This window comes from Poecilia mexicana, unplaced genomic scaffold, assembly GCF_051168715.1.
Source record: "Poecilia mexicana isolate PSO_F unplaced genomic scaffold, ASM5116871v1 scaffold_14, whole genome shotgun sequence".
In the NCBI taxonomy this organism is placed as follows: Eukaryota; Metazoa; Chordata; class Actinopteri; order Cyprinodontiformes; family Poeciliidae; genus Poecilia; species Poecilia mexicana.
Window position 1 is genome coordinate 8610836 of NW_028263383.1, and position 24143 is coordinate 8634978.

The following is a 24143-nucleotide window of genomic DNA, read 5'->3' on the forward strand; positions in this document are numbered from 1 at the left end:
GCGGGCAGTTTATCAGTGAGCTGAAGCTCAGCAACTTTATTAGAAAATAATGCTTTAATTCTTGACTTTATTATTTTTTATGTGGATGCTCAGACATGATGGGAGACCAAAAATGACATAGAAGGAAAAACAATATATATATATATATATATATTTCTGATTTTATTTTTAATTATTTCCTTAATTATGTTTTAATAAATGTATACATACAATGTACAATGTGTGCATTTCCAGTACTAATGCTCCCACTCATGTTTCCAAGTGAAACATTGCAATCTGCTGCCTCATTGCGTGCAGTTTGCCCTGCGTAAGCGCGCCACTGACGTGTGTTTCTCGTGATGCCTACGTCATGACGCTGCCAGCTGATCGGAGTGGGAAGCCGGGTTGTGCGTGTGGACGGGGCGTGTGAATGTGTGTGAGATATAGAGGGAGGGAGGACTGGGACAGACAGGAGTTGTGTAAAAAAAAAACGGGGAAAAGAAAAAGAAGAGGAGCTGAAGTCCTGCGCTGCGTCCGCCGCTGTTCCGACGATGAAAAGCGCTCCAGATACCAGAAATCCACTCAGACCTTTAAACACTGTGCAAGCGTGTGGGTGAAGGAAATCCACAGACACTGACACACCCTGGAAAAGCTCCAGGGAGGACTCCGCGGGAAGCAGTGGGCGAGGCGGAGCGCTTAAGTCCGGCGGAGAGCTCCGGATGAGCCGGGGAACGGGCAGAAGCAGCAACCCGGCGGCTGGTGCTGAAGGTGGGGCTGGATGAATCCGTTCTGTCTGGGCGCTGCTGCCTCTCTCTCCCTCTCTCTCCCACAATCTGCTCGATTCTTTCAGCCTGCTTTAGCCCGTGGTGGCTTCATGACCCAGTTTGTATTAAAATGTTCTCTGGGAAACGCATAATTCCTGTGATTTTCACATCTATACGCTAGATTGTTGCCTTTTTCCGCCTTATGTTTTATGACTCTGAGCTTCGTGGGGATTTAGATCGGGTGTTTTAGGAGTTCTGGCTGAAGGCCTGCTGCCTTTCAGACTCTTTGACTCTGAGGAGCTCTGATTTCACAAGAAATCTCACATTTAGTCCGGATAAGCTGTAAACTCACATTTTAATCATTTCTAGTAAAAACATTAAGCCAGTTTAAGTGTTTTTCATCCCATCATACCTACAACTACACAAATGTTACAGAAAATGGATAAAAATGAATTCATATGAGGAATGAGGAAGCTTGCTAGTCAAATTGGCAGTTCATGTTGAACAAATGTTATAATGCAAGCTGGAAATGTTCTAACTTTCTTCTTCTAGACCTGGACTAAGCCATCAAGAAGGGCCACCATCTGAAGCTTCTTTAAAATTTGCTGAGTTCATGATAGGCCAAGGAGGAAGCCTGCGCTCAAGTAGGCGATAGGTGAAAATCTGAATAACCGAGGCAGAGTCATTTCTCAGAAATGCAGTGACACCAGCAGTTATTTGGCAGGGATGGAAAATTCTTCAAGTTTATTTGGATGTTTATGAGAACGAGAAGTACGTTCTGAAAAGCAGGGGAATAAAAGTATTTAACCCTCCAGGTCCATCGTGGAGCTCTGCTGAAACGCTTAGAAGACAAAAATGCCTTCATGTATGGGCGATTTTTCCTCTGGTTCAGATGGTTGTAGAGGAAAGCTTGGTGTTATGCATGTTACATAATTGTGCAGCCAGAGTTCAGTGTGCCGGTAGGAATGCGCAGTAGACTGTGTCACGAGCTGCATTTGTGCCATTGCAGTCCGGAGCGTGACATAATCCACCCTGTCAATGAGGATCATATGCAGACGACAGGATGTCAGTCACAGAGAGGCTCTTCCTGCCATCTTTCTTCACGTCCTCCTCCTTCGCTGCCTCTGCTGCCTTACTGCTCTCATTTTGCAGAAGTGAAGCCATCTTGCTCAACTTGGTTCCACCCTTTAATTCATGTTGCGTGCCTTGTCATGGGAGAATGGGGCAAGAAGGGACGTATCGTATGCAGGTTCAATTAAAACATGGCACTGAGTGCCTGAGGACGGGCTTATAGGCCTCATGCAGCGTCACTAATTTAGGACAGCATTCAAGTAGTCAACACGCAACCTTTTATTTGTTGTGATCTCAGGGTTAAAGTCTTGGAAACTGTCCTCTTCTTACACTCCAAGAGTGTAAGGAGAGGATCTCTCTGCTCTGTGAGCCTCCGCCCTTTCTCCGTCTTTGTCCTTGTTCTCATTATGAAACGATCAGTTTGTCATAGAAACTTCAATCTGGGACGTGAAACAGCCTCTCAGCCCGGGCCACACCCAGGGCAGAGGAATCTACCTGGATTTAACATTTCATTACTGAGTTTTTTCCATTCAGAGAGCTGCAGCTGCATTATGCAAAATCTGTTCTTCTCCTTTTTTTAATGTGTTTCCCTGTGGCAGCTTCATGGTGAAGTTTGTGTAACACAGTTGCTCTGTGTTATAGTGTGACTTCACAGTATCACAACTTGATGCTTTGCAGAAGTATTTAGCATTTGTTATACTGCAGCAACAAAATTCAATTTGATTCTTAAAGAGATGTGTTCAGTGCTTGTAGCTAAAAATCAAATGCAATCTACTCTGCAAATGCCTCAGAGGTTTGTTTCAACAATCAGCATCGTGGAGACTGTTGACATGGCCAGAGTTAAATACTGGAAAACTACAGCCCATCTGCCAAACAAAATATGGAGGGCACTGAGTGTCAACAAGAAGGTCAAAGTTGGAAAAAAGTCACAATTGGTGCCGTTTTCAGTGGATTGCAAACATGGTGAATGATGATCATGCAAAATACTAACCCTACCCCAACCTATGGAAACACAAGGTGGTGGCAACATTATGCTGTGGGGACACCTTTAATCTGTAGGGACAGGGAAGCTGGTCAAAGGTGATGGGGGTGAAGGTTCGCCTACAAGCTGGACAACAACACTAAACCCATAGTCAGAGCTACAATGTAAGCTTTTTTTAATGGCCTAGTCAAAGTCCAGAACTCTTCACCTATTCTGCAAAGATGTATTTATTTACATTTTCCTCCCACTTCACAATATTATATCGCAATAGTCACAAGATCTATATGAATAGATAATAAATTTAATAGAATATTCACTGAACCTCAATCCAGAACCTCACAGCATTCTGGGAGATGTAGGCAGAGGAACGGCGTTAGCTGCTCACAGTTAGCCAAAGTAAAGTTGGTGGAATCAACTAACTCACTCGTTCTTTGGTTACCTAGCAACTCACTCGTTCTTTGGTTACCTAGCAACAGCCTGTTGAGTAACTTGCGCAGCAGCAGTTTAAGGTTTCGCCACTGTGCCTCATAACTCGGCCTGTCACGATAACACATTTTGTCGGATGATAAATTGTCACAGACGTTTTTGCGATAAACGATACTATTAAGTAACACAACCATGGTAATGGCAGAATAATGCAAGAACACATAAACTTTAAATTCTAATGGACATTGAAAACTGGAAATGGAAGACATCCTAAATATCCAAAATAAGTAAACAAAATAACAGAATCGGCAAAATATTAAAGAAATTTTGTCTTGAGACTAAAGTAGCAGACTGAAGACTTTTGTCATCCAGCTTTTGGTAGAAAGAGAAAGAAAACGGAAAAACTACATAAAGGTAAATTATTGATTTTTTTTTTTTTTTTTTTAATTTACCACATGATTAGCTGGTTTATTGCAACAGGCTTACTCTCTCCATTGATTTAAAGCAGCTGCATAGCATTTTAAAGTAAACCTACTTAAATACATTTAGCTGTGCTGGCTCTTTGTTGCTGCCTCTCATCAGCCTTGTAGGGTTATCTCTGTGGTAACCCAGTTTCAAGAGCTTTAATGTCAGTAGTTTCCTCTTTGTGTTTGTACGTCATCATTCCTATTTTCCTCTGATGCACACATCCTGCTCGGTGTTGCCTTCCTCTTTTCTGCTCAGCGCGGCCTCGACGGGCTTTGTGCGTGTTATCTCCTTCACACTGTTGCTCCGTGCATGAAAGCCTGTCTCAAGGGCCTCGACGCTGCTCGTCATGTGACTCTATTCACCTCGAAACGGGAGGGTCAAGCTCGCTGAGAGTGAAGCATGAAGAGAGGGGATGGAAAAGGAGGAGTGGAGGAGATTTCTCCAGCCCACAGCAGCCGGGTGGAATTTCTAACATGCGCAGTGGGAATGTCAGGAATGCAGGACAGTCTGATCTAACCAAGAGAAGGTGGGGAGGACAGACGAGCCAGTGAGGAAGAAAAAAAAAATGAAGAGAAGACACTGGAAAGAGTGGCACCGCAGAAGGTCAGGCCCCGTGCATAGTCACTGTCTGCGCAGGGAGGGAGTGTCTCATTATGGAACAAATAAGCAATTCAGTTGCAACTCTGCCGCAGCCTTCAGGACGTGCGCTGGATGTCCTCCTCCCTGACCTTATTCAAGCAAGCGAGAGCCCGAGCGTGTCAACACGTTCTCATTCCCAGCGGGTCACATGCAGACGCTTGGCTCGGGAGCAGCAGCTCCAGTCCAGCTTCAGCGCCGGGCGGACCCGCCCGGCGCTCCTCCTGTGCTCATACATAGAACATCCACAGGACTCCGGTCCAGAACTGCACAGCATTCTGGGGGATGTAGGCAGAGGGAAAGGCTGTAGCTGTTCAATCTCTCAGCGTCGGCTAAAGCTAGCTTAGTGGAATCACCTAACTGACTCAGACTGCGGTTACCTAGCAACTCAGTCATTCTCTGGTTACCTAGCAACAACCGTTTTGAGTAACTTGCAGCAGCAGTTTAAGGTTTCGCCTCTGTGCCTCACAACTCGGCCAGTCACGATAACGCATCTCGCTGGACGATGAATTATCCCAGAAGTTTTTGCGATAAATTGTAATATTGTTGTTCTGAGACCATTTCCAAGTAATATGATGGTAATGGAAACACTGGAAGATATTTTAAATATCTGAAATAAAACAGAAACAACAAATAAAATAAATTATAAAGTCTCTGTAAACAACATTACAAAAACAGGGCTAATTGAGACAAAGGCATTACTTGGTCATGGCTGACGCAGAAAAGGGGAAAAAAGGAGACAGGAAACTGAAGACGCCGCTCTGAGGCGTAGCACCAATAAGCAGGTCAGGAGGGAGTGGAGGGCCGTCTCAGCAAACTGAGCTCAGGATCATCTGTTTGACTGCTGCTTTTCATTTTCTCATTATTCTATTACATTTCTACTGCGTGTTGGATAACAGATTGAATATGCATCTTTTTATTAACGCAGCCTTTCCTGCCTATAAAAAGCGTTATTAGGATGTTTCACAGAGTCCTTAGGAAGTCTGAATTTGATTTTGTTTTCATGTGTAGATTAATGTGGAAAATAAGACATGGAAATATGTTTGTGTTCCCAGTTTGATTCCCTATCCTGTTGCTTAAATGTTGTATCCTTCCTTTCTTTTCCTTTTGTGTCTTTTCTTTCTTCCTTATTTGTGTCCTTCCGCCACAATTTCCAGATTTTCCTGTTCAGAACAACCTTGCTACACTCTGTTTGTTTACAGCCTTCATGTTATCTACTAAGATCTTCTCTCACCTGAACTCTGAATGAACAGCAGATGTGAAGAAAACATGTCACATTTTTATAATTTACCATTTAACTGGTGCATCACAAACCCTTACAAGTTTCTAACTGGGTCTGTGTTGGCTGCCATTTAAAAAAACGGAACAAAATCCTTTTGTAAGTTATGCATATTTCATCAAACAGTTGTGTTATTAGATAAATCCAATGTCAATAATGAATGAAATTAACCTTATTGTAGCTAATTTTATATTTCTGAACTTAGATTGAGGACAGTTAAGACGACATGTGCTGCCAATCACTATTTAATGCCTTCGATGGAAAGAAAAGGTCCAGTGGGCCGCCATTATCTTTGACTGGAGAAAGCTAAAATAAATGACATTGCTGGTTTCATTTATTCCATATGTGAACTTGATGTGATTGGCACAGAAACATAAATCAGTTTCTGCAGTTGATGACTTGTGTTGAGATGTTGTTTGGAGATTGGTTTTCGGAGCGCGTCAGCTGCAAGCCAGCACAGGCAGCCGCCAGATCTGCTGACTCACCACATTCAGGAAAAAACAGACATTCGTCACATTGATAAATCAGTCAGGAGGCTTATGTCTCTGCACAACATAGGATTCTTAGTTTTATGGTCAAAAGAACTCTCTTTCAGATGATTTAAGTGAGCCACTTATGCCCTCCAGCAAATACTCCCAAATATTTGTGATTATTTTGGCTCTCCAACCTGCAGGAACGTACAGTATGTACTGCTGCCCGTCTGCCTCACGTGAGCTCATCCTTCTCGCCTCCAGAGCTCCTCAAGATTAGGTTTTCTACAGGCAGGAGAAGCACAGACTTGCTCAGACTGTCATTTACTGAACAGCTATTCGTCAGTTTTCTAAAATGTGTGACACATTTTAGTTTTTCTGTTTTAGGTTTGGGTTGAAGGAGAAAGGCTCAGCCACAACTGAGAATTAGAACGATAGAGGAAAAAAATGGTTAGGTTGGTGAAATTAACTAACGCGCTCACTCTTTGGTTACCTAGCAACTCAGTTATTCTCTGGTTACCTAGCAACAACCTGTTGAGTAACTCACACAGCTGCAGTTTCAGGTTTCGCCACTGTGCCTCATAACTGCTTAAAAGTAAAAAACTAAATGTCACGCCAACTGTTTGGCAGGATTTTATAAATTTAAAATAATAATAAAAAAAAACAAAAAAAAAACAAAGCATCCTTTTTTTCAGATCACACTGTCTAATGTGTTTTGACCATTTATAAATGCTCTAAGAAGAGCTGGGCTATTAATTTCATTGTTCTGCTTACCGTACAATGGCAATCTGATCAATAATTATCAATATCAACCGATATAAAACACATACACTGTGATACGGTTTTCAGCAAATACCACAATTTTCAGAGAATCATGGTATTTACCTCCTTTAGTTTTTGACAGATCAACTGAGTGTTTTGCAACCAGCAATATTTCCAAATAGCCTGATTTGCCTCTTGTGAGTAGAGCTGGACAATATGGCTGAAAAACGTATCACAATAAATGTTTTATATCAGTTGAAATAGATAATTATTGATTAGTTTCTATTTTAAATACCTGAAATATTACCAAACTGGCAGGCTAATCTTTCTTGTTGTATCCAGTTTATTTTTAAGCGGTTATGCGAAACCTTAAAGGGTTGCTGCACATGTTACTCAACATGTTGTTGCTAGGTAACCAAAGACTAGAGTGAGTGAGTTGCTAGGTAACCAAAAAGTGAGTGAGTTAGCTGATTCAGCTTAGAATGGGGGGGGATCACAAAAATTAAATGTATGTGATTTGTGACTGTACTATAAAGATCCATCCGCAAAGAGTGACTGCAACGCTCTTCGGTGAGAAGGCAGTTATTGAGAGAAGGTCAGTGAAGCACGAAGTCGAAGAAGCTAGTCAAAAGAATTGCAAACACTAAATCTGTCGATACATGTCTGCTGTTCATTCAGGGTGTGAGACAGGAAGACATTTTCGCAGATAACAGGAAGGCTGATTCCGATGAGCAATGCTGCTCTGTACATATTTGAAAATCTCTGTTATGATAAGATTCCACATTAAGTCACACAGAGAATGCTGTTTTTTTCATTCTAGCATTTCTAACCATGATAATCAAACAAGTCAACTTTACCACTCTATTTTGACTTGTAAAATATTAATAAAAATCTCTTAAAGCAGCTCCTCACACACACCCAGTGTGACGTCACCTCTTAAGGTAGGAAGGCTAAAAAATATTTTTAATGCTGACCAAGCGCCTTATATTTTATTTGTCAAAAAGAAAAAGGAGTCTACTTAGATTCATATCACTGGAGGAGGAATTAAAATTATTTTTCTCTAAGACAAAACTTGAATTTAAATTTGTGAACATTTACGTTCAGTGCAGACTAAACCCAATTTAAAGTTTGTATATCATATTTAACGACATGATTCTTCTCCCAAACCTCCTGAAGGTCTCTAATGCTTCACAAAAAGCTCTCTGCACTTCTGATCTGATTCCAGCGTCTCCACTCTCATGCACAGACTGTCCGCTCCTCTTGCTCATCCCGTAACCACAGTAACTGACTGTTTCTTTGAGAGGCCGTCTGTGATTTTTAAATAACTAAAAGAACATCCAAGAATTTCGCCGGTGGCCCAGCAGAACATGCACAGACAGAGCCGAGCGGCCGCTGCTGGTAATCTCAGTCATGATCTTGTGTGTGTGCATGTCCTCAGGCGTTTCTACATATCATCTAGTTTCAGCCACTTAATCACAGCTGATCACACACTCGCACACACTCTCTCTCTCTCTCTGCGCCCACTAACCGTACGTGTGTGACTGGCTGCAGGCCACCTCGTGCCTACGCTTCATGTGGAGAAACTTTATCGAGGAAGTTTGACAGTCTGTTGTTCTCTGTCTGCAGGGATAAACCAAAATCAGAAGAAGGAAGGAGACGGAGTCGCAGTTTGTGATGTTAAGGAGAAGGTGTGTCACAGTGCGACATGTTCTGCTGATGGCTGACTCACAGCAGTTCTTCACTGGCAAGCTTTATGTTCCTGTATGCATGCTAAAGCTGCCAGCTGAAGAACTGCTCTGGTCAGCCCTGCCCTGCATGACTCAAGAAGAAGAAGAGGAAGAGGATGGACGCTGCTGATGAATGCAGTTCAGTAAACTGGATATTTAATTTACGATTTGAATCATTGTATTCTGTGTTAACCCATTCATTAGTTTTTGTGATAAAATCTTGTGTTCCTGCATGGATGTTGAGAATGATTGGATTTTTCCGCCTTACAATAAAGAACAAAATGTTCCCCTCAGAAGTCTCATAGTGCGCTTCAGAGGAAAGGCAATAAAACACCACAGCAGCGATCGATCTCATGTCCAAAAAAATGAAAATAAAACCTCACAGAAATGTGTATGTATTGATTTAAAAACTGAAAACTCTTGTGTTCTGTTTCCTTGAATGCTCTGCATCGAGTTTTAAGACTCTATAGTGTGGCCTCGGTTCGGTTGCTGTTGCGTATCTCCAGAGGAAAAGAAAGGGGGGGAAAAACTTGCATAACGTCTGTTTTTCAGTGCCTGAAGGCGTCTTCGGCTTTTCATCAAATTCCTCCGCAGCATGTTCACTTGTGAAGTCACAGGACAAACATGGAGAGGTGCTGGGATTTATTACTGAGGAGAAAGGGGATTTTTAAGAATTTTGCTTAAATATTCCTGGTTTTTAATAAACTTAAGATGAAGACTTTTGAATAAAATATGGAGACTAATTAAAAATATATCACTAAGGTGTAAACATGAGCTGTAGGAGTTTAAGAGTATAAATAAATCACAATTTGTATGTTTTTACTGACCAGCATGAACTTGAGCGCCTTGAATTGCATGGGCCTGGTGTGCTTCCTCAAACTTACCACCAGGTGGAGCTAATGCCCTAAAAACTGACAGATGGACAAAATTTGAGGCGGCAAATTCACGCTGAATTAAAATTTGAGTTTAATGACACTTAAAAGTGTGAAAGGAGTTTCTGTTTTACATCTTTTAGGTTGAATATTAAATCATTTTAAACTTCAATGATTAACTGGAAGAATTTGATGCATGTGTAAGATCTACATTTGCTCAATTATACATAATATTCAGTTTTTAAGTTAAACAAAGCAAGACATAATTATCTCATTTGTGACACTGATTTCTAAATTAGAATAATTACCGTCCTGTGAGATTTTCTTAATCTGAAACTAAGCAACACCAACACATTTGTAGTTATTCTTCTCACCCAACCTCTATTAAAAGTTTATATCTTTACGTATGGATGCAAGAGTGTAAATAGAAATATGACGTTTGAGTTTGTCAAACTAGTTTTACTGAAGATATTCTTATAATTCAGGTCTGTCAAATATGTTTGAATAAAAACTGTTATTCTGTTTTGTTATTCTGCATCTACCTTCAGTGAAACTGCAGCACATAGTAAAAGTTACAGAATTAATTACTCAAACAAGACTGTAACTTTAAAATACTAAATATATTTCTAATTCATTTTGGAAGCTTTTGTTACAGTTACTGTTAGATGTGATATTAAATACAAATGTATCATTTCAGTTACTTTCTAATAAAGAACCAACTAACTTTATACCGTGTGTCAGAAATTCAGTTTTGCTTCTTTGGTTGCCAAATTTTCATAAATAAAATGTTATACCAACCTGTTGATCTTTTAACATGGTGTTTATTCTGTTCGCACACCACACTGAATGGACTGTGACCAGTTTGTGGTGCTGCTCTCCATCTTCAGGACCAAGGTGATGAGGAAAAGACAAATGTCCTAGTCGAAGCATCACCTTCTCCGGAACGAGGCGCTGAATCGGTCAAGTCGGCAAATGGTTAATCAAATTACAAATAATACAACTGACAAACTAAATTTATTAAAAAATGTAAACTTTTTAACCCCATGGAAGAAGGTGTAGTAATAATAAAGCACAATCAAATAAAAACAATTGAGGATAATTAGGCATTTCGTCTCAAATTAATGGATTCCTAAATTATAATTAAAAAAATATTAGAAGATAAAACATCTTCTGATGCATGAAGTTGAGCAGTCAGGTAAAGTTTGCACCTGCTCACGATGTTCAGCTGCTTTCCGCCGACAGCAACCCGGCTTTCTGCTGAAATCCTGACGCGTTTTGTAGATAATTGTTCATTCTGACGTGTCGCGGACCAACAAGGACGTGGCTGGCAGCATGTGATTTGGTTCTTCAACCTACTTCCGACTTGATTGTTTGGAAAATATATATGCATACATGTATTATTTCTTGTAAAAAATGGACGAAATAATAACTTACAACTTAGATGGAAACAAAACTTAACTTAATCATTTTACCAAAACTTCCCGTCATCACACCGGACATTTGACGAACAAAACGACCTCCACCTCCACGCACCGGAGTGGAATCACTTAAATCAACAGGAGGTCTAAACTTTACCAAAGTAATCTAAACATTTCAAAAATATAAAAATTAATCACAGAAGTAGTTCATGCTAAAACTGATATACATATTTACAAAAATGCGACATATGATGTGTGTGGGCAGGAAGGATCTCCTGTAGCAGTCTGTATTCCAGCTACTCTGAAGAAGCATCTGACAGAAGACACTTTGTGGCATAACAGACTCATGAAGAGGATGATCAGATGTTTCTGGACTTTTTAAAGGATCATTCTTTGCTCAGTAATCTACAGATGTTCTCCAGTCGTCTCCAGAACAGAACCGGACATCTTCGGCAGCCAGTTTGAAACCCTGGCCATGATGCTGCCACCCCAACAGATGGTGGCCGAAGAAATTGCAGCCTCTACAACAGACTCGTAGAAGATGTGCAACATTTTGCTGCAACCTTGAGAAAAAAGTTTCTGCACCTGAACCTCTCTTCAAATTATTCCTGCAGGTACAACCTTCCGCAGCAATTTCCATTTTAATGCCATTTTAAGTTCGAATGTCACCATTGGTAAAAGAAGGAGTAAGGAACCCTTACTATCTATCTACAGTGGTGATAAAGCTACACTGACATTGGAGATGAAGCGACTTTTTTGTGCTAAGTTGGAGGTTGGCGTCAGAGGTTAAGGTTGGGACAAAACTTTTGAAATGATTTATGATAACTTGGTTGTTAAAAGAAACAAAAGAAAATACAAATTAAGAATATTCCACTTTTCTGGTCGATTGGGAATGGTTATTTCTTTGATAAAAGAAAAAGAAAAATGTAGGAGCAAAAACATGAGTTTGCAACCGCAGTTTTAAGAAACAATGGAGCAGCTGCTCCACTTTTTTTACATTTTAGGTGTAAGTATATGAAATAGAACAGACTGGTCCCTACCGAAATACATACCTCATGTTTTTAAAAACAAGAATGCTATAAACATTTAGCAAAGGCTTTACTGAACTCATAAAACCAAAGATTTTCACAGGTCATCTGAGGTTCCTCCACTTAAAAACCTCAATAAGGCCAAACTTCGCAGTAGTTTCTCAGTCAGCAGATCGTGAATAAACTGAAAGGTTTGTGATTCTGCGTCCGCTCTCTTTCCTTTCTCCATTACACGCACTTGGCCGCGTCCAGGCTGCTGATCTGGCTGCTGCCGCCGCGCGTAAATGGAATGCTTTTACGCACCGCGCGCGTTCACTTTAAAGGAGGTTTAATCGCTTTTTTTATTTTTTTTTTTTTGCCATTTTCATGCCTCGCCTGGTGCTTAAGTAGGGCTCCAGCGCTGGTGATGCGCCGAGGATGTGAGGGATGGATGCTGTAATACCTCACAGAGCTAACACCAGAGGGTGGGGGTAAAAAGCGAGGCGTGCGTCACTGGCAACTAAACGCCAGAGGGACAGAGACATCAATAACATCGCGTTCATCAATAAGGAATCTGGATGGAGTTAGACGGTTTATTAAATAGGCCGCTCTCTGAATTTGAACGCTTTAATGTGATGACCCCCCAAGGAGAACAACTGAGGGAAGACTTACTAGGACCTCCATCCTACCGCTCGGTGATGGCCATCAACACTGACGCCGCTTTCGAGAAGACTGGCCTGGGCGAGAGGGAAGTCTCCAACCCAACCGACTTCCAGGACACCGAGAAGCTGCTGAGCAAAGCCCCCGCCGAGCCGACCGGGGAGAGCAACCTCAAACCCTCCGACTCCTTCCCTCTGAACACCAGAAGCAGCGTCCGCTCCCTGGACGCGGAACAGAACGGACGCCGGTCCCCGCTGAAGTCGGGCTCCATCGGGCAGCTGACGGCCCCACCCAGATCTACTTCCCGGCTCAGCCTGGGCCAGCTCTCCTCCCCGGTTCCACCGGGATCCGAGCCGCCCAGTTACCTGTGGCTGGCCGTGGTGTCCTGCTTCTGCCCCGGAGTGCCGTTCAATGTCTGCGCCTTGTGGTACGCGAATGTGGTGAGTGTTTGCAATCCTTCAGCGACTTTCTTCGAGTTTATTCTAGTTTTTTTTTCTGGAAGAGAACCACAGGTGGTTCTCTTCATTTAAATAATTAATGCTTGGTGATTTTTTCTTTCCCATCAGTCGAGGTCAGTTCTCCACACGGGAGATATCGAGGGAGCAAGAAAGTATGGGCGTCGATCAATGCTGCTCAGTATTCTGGCGATGCTGACGGGTGTGGTTGTAATCATCTTCATCGTGCTTACAATAGGTATGAAGACAGGCCGAGTGCTGCTCACTGCAGGATGACTTAAATGTTAAAGATATTTCCCTCTGCTCTCTTTCTCTTAGAGGCCCAACAATGAATCAAGGCGGATGAAAACAGTTTCCTTTAACTTCTCCGGATCTCTAAATTGCACAGAGGAAAGAGGATCTCAGATTGAAGACGGAAGGAAGCACAAAATACGAGCTGAAAAAAGTCTGAAGGAATTCCGATGTGCACTTTTTTTTTTTTTGTTCTGTTTTTCTGCTATGGACCAAAAAAGAGAAAAAAAAAAGTATGAAGAAAGATGGTGTGCGTCATGCGTCCTTTTCAGGAAACGCTCCTGCTTGATAACCCCACAAACTCAGGAATAAAGGAATGAGGAGAAATCCTTTTAGAAACCAAACTAGAGGGACTTTAAGAGGAATTTAAGGACTCCCATAAGAACGAGTGTAAAAGAGTGAAGATAAAGAAATGAAAGAAAGCAAACCTGCCTGCTGTTTAAAAAAATCTGCTACAATCAACTGGACTTTTATGGCTGAGGGAAAAAAATCTGTTTACAAAAAGTTTAAAATGGAGATGCACCGATGAGGATTTCTTTTTTCAAGTCTGAACTTTAGATTTTCTGCATTTTATTCTGCAGGTTCTTTGATATTTGTAGTAGTTTGACTCCTGAAAGCTTGGCTTGGTTGGTTGATGCTTTCATAGACACAACTTTCGACTTGTGGGCTAAATAATTAAGTTAGAAGCAAAAATATATTTATCCAATTAAAAAAGGCGAAAATATTCCAACTAAATAAACTGGAAAAGTCATATTTTAATGAAACTGTATGATTTCAGGAACAGGCTTTAAGTCACTCCTTTGAAAACACTTATTTAATGCAATGATTTGACTGTTCCTTTGGGTAAAGTGGTTCTATTTACCATAAAATCAAAAACAGTGTCACGCCCAATATATTTCAGTACTTTTATGTTTTGTTGGTGAAAAACATTTTAAAACTTGCCCTTCGCACCAATATTGATTTGGAAACAGGGCCGCACAAAATCATTCCAAGGGCTGCAAACGGCTCCTGGACCTTATTTTGGACATCGTTGGTTAAAAAAGTGATTTAATGAAAAGGTTTTTCCATTTTCGACCTGCTGATTGGTGCATCTCTAGTTTAAAACATTTGAAGCCTTTCTGCTGTTCTAGTTGATGTCCTGCTTCGCGTGCTACCTTGATAAGCTGTACTGGCTCCACATAGCTGTGTGAATGTTTACAATAATCTATAAACAATGAAACGGGGCGTTTCCCTTCATATGCACTCATGTTCGGACTCTGATGTTTATACGTTCTTACTGTACGACTGTGCCATAGTTCTGCATGGCTGAAATAAACTTGACTGAGCATGATGGATTTGAACACTCGCCACCTTTTAATTAAGAAAAATTTACATCAACAGAACATAATCCCAGGAAATATATATTTTTAAGCATTTGTAGTGTAAACATCAACAAGAAAACAAGCTTTAGCAATTATTTCTCTCAGTTACAACACAGAGCAGCATATAAATCTCTTGGCAACATTTGGTCTGAGTTACAGCAGATATTTAGTGGAAAGTGTAGAGCAGAAGGAGAATGGTGCAGATACCAATCACTCCACCCAGGATTAAAGAGTCCCTCCTCTTGCGTAGATTGATTTTTTGGATGAGGTTGTTGATAGCAGGGAAACGATCTGATGGAGAGGGGAATTGTGGTGAAGGAAAAATAATTAAGAGGCGAGCCGAGCCGAGCCGAGCCTGCCTTCCTTGCAGTAAGTAAGTAAGAGACAAAAAGCAGCAGGCAAAACGAAATCCATTAGTGGGATTTCTAATATAACCACGCAAATATGAATAATAATTAAAAAAGCATAAATGGGAGCTAATGATGCAGTTGTTATAGAAAAGCTAAGAGCACAAAGAGCTGAAATATGAATCTAACAGTGAGACAAAAGCAGAATCGATTTGAGCTAAAAGGATACTGGCCAAAGTTGTGACCCTGGTTTGAATGGACTTCAGCATCCCACGCTGAAATGTGATGTTCTCCTTTGTAGCCATGGCAATGCTGGAGGAAGAAGACAAACCAAGAGGCATCAGGCGCAGAAATGGAGAAACATATCTGCCTTTGTGATATCACGTTACACCGCATTTACCGTCTCAGTTAACGAGCTGAAAAGTACAAAAGTCGGCTTTAATCGACCAGAATGAGTGGGATTCCTCCTGGTGTGTGGGAGTGAAGGGAGAGAAGAGGCTGGATGCGGCTATAAAGCTTACCTTATTGCATTCTCGATGAGACTATTAGAGCTGTGAACATAAAAAGAAGGAAACGAGATTAAAAAGTTGAGCTCCATCTGACAAACTGAAGAGACGGCTTCAGCTTAAAATAACTTTCTGAGAAGATTTCAAACACAGTTTGGATGCCACATGCACTCAGGCGCCCATTTTACTGGTTCTCCTGGTAAAGTTGTACAAAAAAACCTAAAGATTTATGAAAGTTTCAACCTTTACTTGTGTAGCAAAGCAAATCCATTATGTAGATACAATAGTTTCTGTCAGAGTAGCTCTACTTCAACATATTTTTACTCAAACTGAAAAACAGACATTCAAGAAATTATTCAAGAGTATAAAAAGGCTTCACTCAAGCACCGAGTAATAGATAAAAATAATTTAATATTTAAAAATTACATAATCAGACAGACCAAAATGTAAAATGTAACTAATTACAACCCAACGCTGATCTCTAATGAACCAATTTGGTTTTTATTTGGACAGATGGTTAAAAACACCAAATGAGGCTGTTTGTTTTGTTAAAGAAATACACAAATCAAAAAGTTCATTACGTCACATAGAGGTTCATAAAGTATTACAAACGTTTCATCAAACTCCAGTGTTTTTCCACATATTTACCTTTTGGTTTATACCTAAAAAACTGAATCCAAATAAACTTCCTCCTCTCACCTCGGCGTTGTGCAGAACGTTGCGCTGGTTTCTGAACATGTTCATGAACATTTCAAAAGGCACAAACTCAAATTATAACATTTTGTTTTTCAAATTAAATAACAAGCAGTTTCATTTAAAGTCGCTGTAGAGTTTAGCAGGCTCCATGTGATGTGATGGTAGAAATCCAGCGGGTTTTTTTTAAGTAGGCAAAGGCCAACAGCTTTCTAGTTTTTGAAAACTCACTGTAAAAAACACAAAATCTTATTTTCTTAATCTAGTTTCTAGTACAAATATCTTAGTACACTTGAAAAAAGATAAAAATAACTTAAAGCAACTTTTCAGCAAGATATAGGAGCTTTTTTAAGTCAGTAACATTGATGGAAAAATGCTCGCAGATTATTTCACTTATAACAAGACATTTTCCTCATTTTATAAGTGAAATAATCCTCCAATGGAAACGTCACTTTTTCATCAATATTAAGAAATTGTTTACTCTAACACTCCTACACTTTGCTGAAAAGTTACTTATTAGTTAATTTAGTGTTTTTTCAGGTCTACTAAGATATTTGTAGAAACTAGATGAAAAAAATCGGTAACTTTTTGTGTTTTAGGAGGGATCTTATAAGGGATTGGGACAGAAATTAAAGCATTTTGTTTTTACTGTCCAGCTTGTGACAAATTAAACCAAAAGCAAAACATTTGTCACAAATCTCCCAACACAGTAAGGCCTTTTGTCATGAAATATGAACTTATATTGAATCCTGCAGGCTGACTGCTGTTTGACGGAGGGAGTCGGTCGATTAGTATCGGCTATTCTGTGCAACAGATCTTCTCTGGATACATCGGCCTGGTCTCTCTCTTTAGCAGTGCAGGTAAGGACAGCCGGACTGCAGAGGGAAGACAGTGAGCTTGAACGCACTCCCCTGTGTTTCAGCAGGCAGCCATTAGCAGCCCTGGTAAGTGACAGACTGAAAAATGAAGTGTTCGGTCCAGAGCTGAAAGAGCATGGAAAGGTAGCAGCGAGCATCCTGTCAGACTCCACTGGAGACCAAAAATCAATACGGAGCTTTATATTTTCTCCATCTATTCGTCTCCACTGCTGTCCTCCGCATTACTGCCCAGCCTACATTAGCTGGCACAGAGTTCTGCTTTTAACACGATCCAGTTTTTCTTGATTTACTCAAATTCTGCAGCAGGGAAACTGGTTGAACAGAACCTTGGGTAGTACTGGGCAATAAATTAGCATATATTTTTCACATTTTTCAAGTTATCTGTGTAAACATGGAGATATTTCTCTTACTTCTGCTCTGAAATAACCGTCAGTACTGCATGTGTGATGTAAATCCCTTTATAGGGCATGCAGCAGGTTGCAGCTTCATTATTATTACATCAGGCCAAATGGGAAAGAAGCAAAGCAGAAACTGGTACCAGTATCCATCTGCAGCCTGCAGGACAGCAAAGCCCAACCTGCCTGACAAAACCATCATGTGACAAGTTCAACAGAAATGTTGCTGATGTATTTTAACAACTCAAATATGCGTAACTGTTAGCTTCCTATTGTTATACTCACACTGTGCTTAAAGAGAAACATTAGAATAAACCAAAGATTAAATGCTACAACAATGAAAATGACAGGAGTTTTTCCTTCCAGTTACCTTTCTGTGGACAATCACCTTCTGCTGTCAAGTCAACAATCTTCCCTATGATTGTGTTTAATATTTAAAACACCTCTTCAGTTTTTTTCTTTGGTAGTATTTAACTTTCTGAGAAACTAAATTTAGCTGCAAGTAAAACTGCAGAGTATACCGACTTATATGTGGAAAATCAGAATCCCAAAGACTTGTTAGGAGGAAATATTAGGTATTTATCAAAGGTCTCTATAATCTATATGTGGCCGGTCGGGCAGCCTGTGTTCATACACACATCAGAACCGTCCAGCTGCTTCTGTTCGGACCTTTTTGTGCTGCCCGGCTCCTTTTATCTCAGAACGCATTAAGCTGTTGACTTGGCTGCTCCTTTGTTGTGTTTTGGTGATTTACTACCTTCACCTGAGAATGGAGGAGCTTCTAAAGAGACGACACTTTATTTTATCTATCTGTGTTTGCAGAGCAAACAAGAGACCAAGAAGTGGCAGAGCAGCTAGCTGAGAGGCGAGCCAAAACCCGACCGCCCTCCGCTCCGAGTCTGGGATGACAGCCAGCTCTACTTTTCTCACTTCCTCCCTTTTTGACTGTTTGAATGACATTAAATTGACACTTTTCTTCATGCTAGATTAATTAACTTGAACACAGTGCATACAATAAACAAAAATGGAGGTATTTAGTGTGCAAATTAGATAAAATATGCTTAAATTTACCAGCTAGATGGAAGTGGTGTGCGATTGTTGGAAGTTTTTTAACAACAATAATAAAAAATCAAACTGGATTAATACCAGCAGCGGTTTAACATTAATCTAAAAATGGGATAATAAATCAGTTCTCTACATTCAAAAAATTCAAAATAAAAAAAAACAACTTTACTGATCCCAAAGGAAAAGTAAATGTTGTAACTCATATTAATTCAAATTCTTCAGAGTTATTGTAGATTTCTTCACTGTTCACCTCACTATATAATTCAGAAGTTCAAAAATATACATTTAAATGAGACTCACAATTAAAAAATGTTTTTTAACTTTTTTAAATGAATGGGAAATTAAGTCTGATATACTGTAGAGGGGAAAGAATGGTTTGTTTTCATGTGAAAACATACTTTTCTTTTTTTATCTGAAAAAGAGAGAGAAATATTGATTTCCCAAAGCTTTCTTACTTCCTCAGATGTTCATGTTCCTTTAGGAAAAGTTCAGACCTCCTGTTATTCACTCCTGAGCTGCTTTTGTAGGATCTGATGAGAAAAACAGAGCAGAGACACTTAATATGAGAAACTAGAGGTAAAACCGCAAACAAGCATCCGGAAAATGCTTTTTGTCCTAAAACAAAGAAAATAAGTATGAGACTTGAGCAACAGGACAAACTAATATAAGAAGAGACGCTTCGATGATGACAAAGATCATCAAACCAAACAGCTTCAGTTAAAGGAGAAAAGGACAAAAAGTTATATTTTTGGTTCATCTGAAAAGTTTGTTTCCATGATAAAAAAATTTACTATTATTTTAATTAATATAATTTAAAATTATTAATTTTTAATTAATTGCTTTAATTAATTAAAATCAATTAATTAAAGCTAAGTAGAAATTTTTAGTATTTTAAGGCTGAAAATTAAAATAATTAATATAATTGACAAAAAATAACTAAATGAGGCAAAAGTTAAATTTTTCTAAATCAGTTTCTTTTAATAAAAAACTTATTAAACTTTGACAAAAGCTGCAGGTTTGTGTCTGGTGAAATTTTAGTTTTTCATTCAGTGGGTAGAAAATCTATAAATTTTACTCAAAAGTAACAATACCTCATAATAAAAAAAGCGTAGTAAAAAGAAAATTTTAAAAGAAGTTAATCAAGTAAATGATTAACTTTACTTAATCATTTAAGTAAATGATTAAGTAAATAAATGTAACCAGTTGCTACTCAACTCTGTTAGTTGGATTAGAAACTTTAGAAATCCAAAGAAAATCAGAAGAAATTCTGATAAAGACGATAAAGTTTGAAATGACTGAAATCAATCCTGCCTTCTTGGACCATAAAATTGTGGGAAAGTTTACAGTTTGTAAAATTCTTCATCCTTAAAATAAAAGAAGATGCTTGATTTAAACCTTAGAAAGATTCAACAGAAGTTTTTAAAACCAGCATTTGTACTTTTTAGTGATTTTCTCTGCTTCAACCTCTTATTTACACTATCCACTTTATATCTGGAGCAATAATCTACTAAATTCATCATCTATTATCTGCTTTGTTACCACACATCTCACCACCTATCTCTATGGGAATAAATAAAATTCACTTTCTTCCCTTCAGCTTCAGATCAGGGCACATTTCTTCTGCCTCCATCTGTCCATCCTCCTCTCCCTCTCCTACTCTGATGCAGCATTTCTCCGGACCGGGCCGGCCACATGTAACCGCTCTCCCTCGTCTTGGGCTGAATGAAAGCCTTGTGGTTTGATTTACTGTAGAAGGCACTTAGGAGAAGAGATTCCCCAGAGAAGGAGAGGGAAACGGACAGTGAGAGGGAGATACAGATCCAGGGAGGAGGAAGCCGTAATGAAAGGAGGTGCCTCTTATTAGAGTATGAAAGATGATAGCAGGACGGGTGGATGGTACAGAAAGAAGCTGCACATTTCTGCCCCCTGCTGGTTGACAATAAAACTACCAAAATCCACTTTCAACACTTTAATGGTCAAAAAATTAAAAGAAAAACAGGAAAATGAAAGGATACCACAAGACCGAGGTGTGAAGAAAATAACAACAAGGTAAGCCTTTAACTGTCAGGATTTTAAAAATATTTACGTTTGAAAACAACATAAATAACAAAGTGAATTTATAAATCTGCTTCATATTAAAGTTCCAGTATATAACTTCTTTAAAACAATTTTTTGTTATAACAGAACAGTTTGTTATGAGACAGGAAATCTCTAAAATAAAAAGTCTAGCTCCTCTGCCTAACTAGAAACAACTAATCAGAGCCAGGAGGCGGGTCTTAGCGCTGTCAATCACAATCTTGTGTGGCGCCGCTCATCATGCTAGGAAACCGATACAGCTTTTCTCTGTCAGCAGAGCCATTGTGAATGCTAAGGCCAGATAGCATAGCCACTGATGATGGCAGATAAACAGTTTTCCTAAAGGGTAAGTTATTTCTAAGCCATTGTCAAATGTAGCAGCGAATACATGAGTTGATTGACAGCGCTAAGTCCCTCCTCCTGGCTCTGACTGGTTGTTTTTGGTCAGGGACGTTAATGGTAGTTCAGGGAGGAGGTGGAGGAAATCGATCTCTTCACAGATTATCTGTCTGGTGACAGTTTTAACAAATATATAAAGAATATATTCTTTATAAAAGTTACATACTACATCTTTAATGTGATATAGTACCTGAATTATACAGAATTTGTGTTTATGTGCCTGTGTGTGGATTTGCTTACTCAATGTCTCTGTGGACAGAGCCCAGCAGGTCCTCCCGCTCTCGAAGGCTCAGGAAGTTGCTTTTGGTTTTGTGAAACTCGTGTGTGTAGTCCTACAAAAAAAAACATTATTACAGTTATAAAGAGAAATCTTAAACCAGAAACCCTTCAAAAGCAGAACCGTTCAGCAGTAAGTACCTGTAAAATGTCTCTGTGTCTCTGTAAGGTGTGCATTAAAGCCGCGTTATGCGACAACGCTCCAGGTGTGTTTGTGTATTCGGCCATTTTGTCATTCACCGCCGAAAGCTGCAAACAAATTTTGAATAAGAGTAAACTATAAATTATTTAACAAGTTAAATAAGAGAAATACATAATGATGGAAATTAACTGCAATTAATTCAAACAGCTATTCTCATAATATCTTAAAAAAAAAAAAAAAAAGTCCTGAAAATCGTTTTCATTTTACTGACCAAATGGTATGGATGTAACCTACTTTAGACAAGAGCTGCTCCACTTCGGAGGTCATGGCCACCAGCACGTTGTCTTGGAACGGCCCAAAAGACTCTGACCTGATTCAACGACGAAAACAGGAAGGACGCAAAATTATTTTATTACCTCTAAAGTTTTGCGTGTATTTTTTTATTTACAAAATGTGTTGAATTTGTGTTTTAGATGTTTTTCCTCAAATATTTCTTAGGTAAACCTGAGGTTTAATTCCTCACATTTCATAAACTTTACAGAGTTTTATTGACAAATTCATTCAGTTTATGAAAAGCAGCAATTAATGTTCAAGAGAAAAGTTTTGAGGAAACTTACGAAGGATTTTCTGATCTGATTCATGGCATGAATTTTTGGCAAACATTTTTGAACGTCTGAAACTGTTTGATGTTTTTCTTTTTTGCTGCCTTTCTTCAGAACCAAGATAGTGTTAAGATGTTTTCACCTGACTGTGCAGAAACTTTCATATCTTTCTGTTTCCATTTCTGAGCAAAATCCACAGTGGTAAAAAACTCATAATAAGCTGAATCTTCTGTAGGAGACCGAATGAGTCTTTCCTGATAGGCAGAGGAACGTTTCTCCTTAAGATTTTTGATCTCAGTCTAATTTTCTAGCAACATTCAATGATATTCTTGCCTGTTTAGTTCACCTAATTTATTACTTGCTAACTCAACATGAAATAATTGAAATAATGTTAACACGTCATTTTGACTTAAACAAGGGAAAATTAGGATTTTGAGACTTAAGATGACTGATTGTGGTTTAACTGGTCAACTTTTACTGCAAAGTAAAATCAATGCAAATTGACACTGTAAAAACTAAAACAGTAAAGTTTGTAAAAGAATGTAATTTATCTCTGTCTCTGTAACCACTACCCGAACACAAAACACCTGATTCGACTTATCAAATTCAAATATACTCGCTGCATGGTGTCACGGAAACATGTTAAAAGGTTCATCATTCATTTGGTAAAAATATAAACACATAAATCCTTTTTAAAACTTACACTTTGTGCATTATAAATGACAATAAGTTTTGGAGCTACCTGCTGTCTCTTTCCTGCTGGTCATGGCCGCCGCGGTAACTCGTACAGAGTTTACTGAAGGAGACCAGCTTGAGGTCCAGCTCATTCTCCAGCTGTCTGGCCTGCTTCCGTAAATCTGAGGGAAGAAACGGAGAAACACGCTGGGAAAATATTTTCAGGTGACAGGAAAGATACAGGAACCAGGGTAATATAAAACCATCTGAAGGATACTGGTGTAATACAACATAAGGGAGATGAGTTAGGCACAGAAATACATCAGACATTAATACAAATTATTTTTTTCCAAGTACTTACATACCAAACATCAGCTAACTTGATTCATGAGCATCTGGTTTTCTAGTTTGAATAAATGTTTAGCCTAATTTCAGAATTTGCTATACTGTTTACACACAAAATGTTGCCATATTTCATGGTGTACTGTTGTATGTTGCTGCCTTACTGGTGAAACTATAATTCCTTACAGTAACAAACATGACAACTTGGCTCCGTAAAATAGTTTTATAAACGGATCTGAACGACAAACACTGCAAAATAAAAGTCTGCATTATCACAATTGCAAAGGATTCATTGGGGTCCATAATTGCCGTGTGATGCTGTATGTAATTAGATCATCTTTATATCCTAAAAAAAAACAAAAAAGGTTTGTTTACCCAAACATGATTCAAATAACCTTAAACAATAATGCTGATTTTCTGTGACCTCTTTAAAGCCACGGTTAACCACCGCTGTGCTTAAATTTTAAGTCTTAAATGAATAAAAACATGTAGTGATGCAACAGATCCACCATTAACATTTGTTTTAGGTTAATGAGCTTAAAATGTGTTGTGATAAAGCTTCAATTGTTATTGGTTTGTTTTAATTTCTGCCATTTTTAATTAAATTCATTCATTTACAGGCAGAATAGTAGATACTATCCAAATAAAAAAACAAAATCGAGCGTCTTCCGTTTTTCGATACAAACTTTTTAACTTCGACGTTAACAGCCAGATGCTAACAAGTTAGCTTTGGAAATAATTAAAACATCTAATTCGCGCAGGCGCCAACTTTATTCACGTCGTGTGGTGTGAGTCGATAAATATAAGTGACCCGAATTTACAAAGTGTAGCAAGGACAGGAATGAGTCGAGTTGTTTTGTTTTTATTTCTGTAACATGTCTTACCTTCCCAGTAGTTGCTGTTGGTTGCCATGACTGTTGTTGACATGTCATCAACTGCCGTAAGGGAGAAGTAACTGTCGCACTTCTTCCGTGACCTACCGTGCTCCCTAGTGGCAAATGCAAGATTTACAAGTTTTCTTAGTGATTGACCTACAATTTTTTTTACTTGTTTGTTCTTTCCATTGTAAACAAAAATGTCTTCTCAAAAAGAGAAAAATAAATATTTTTTTATTATCTG

General features: G+C 39.1%; 2 protein-coding genes and 1 long non-coding RNA gene across 3 annotated transcripts; 2 read left to right on the plus strand and 1 right to left on the minus strand.

Moving 5' to 3' along the window:
- The first annotated feature begins 239 nt into the window (after window positions 1-239).
- LOC106910294 (uncharacterized) lies at window positions 240-8981 on the plus strand. Its single transcript, XR_001416309.2, has 2 exons — window positions 240-747; window positions 8464-8981. It is a non-coding gene; the product is annotated as an uncharacterized LOC106910294 (long non-coding RNA).
- A 3455-nt stretch (window positions 8982-12436) lies between these two features.
- LOC106907015 (trafficking regulator of GLUT4 1-like) lies at window positions 12437-14601 on the plus strand. Its single transcript, XM_014972516.2, has 3 exons — window positions 12437-12961; window positions 13088-13214; window positions 13295-14601. Exons 1-3 carry the CDS (start codon window positions 12440-12442, stop codon window positions 13306-13308), a joined length of 663 nt encoding a protein of 220 aa, XP_014828002.1. The 5' UTR covers window positions 12437-12439; the 3' UTR covers window positions 13309-14601.
- LOC106907014 (Golgi SNAP receptor complex member 1-like) lies at window positions 14598-24000 on the minus strand. The gene is made up of 9 exons (XM_014972515.2): window positions 23909-24000; window positions 22750-22864; window positions 21700-21775; window positions 21405-21512; window positions 21228-21319; window positions 18968-19042; window positions 15497-15526; window positions 15205-15287; window positions 14598-14919 (listed from the first exon to the last, which is right to left on the minus strand). The coding sequence occupies exons 1-9, from the start codon at window positions 23949-23951 to the stop codon at window positions 14795-14797; spliced, it is 747 nt and encodes a 248-aa protein (XP_014828001.2). The 5' UTR covers window positions 23952-24000; the 3' UTR covers window positions 14598-14794.
- Window positions 24001-24143: the final 143 nt, after the last annotated feature.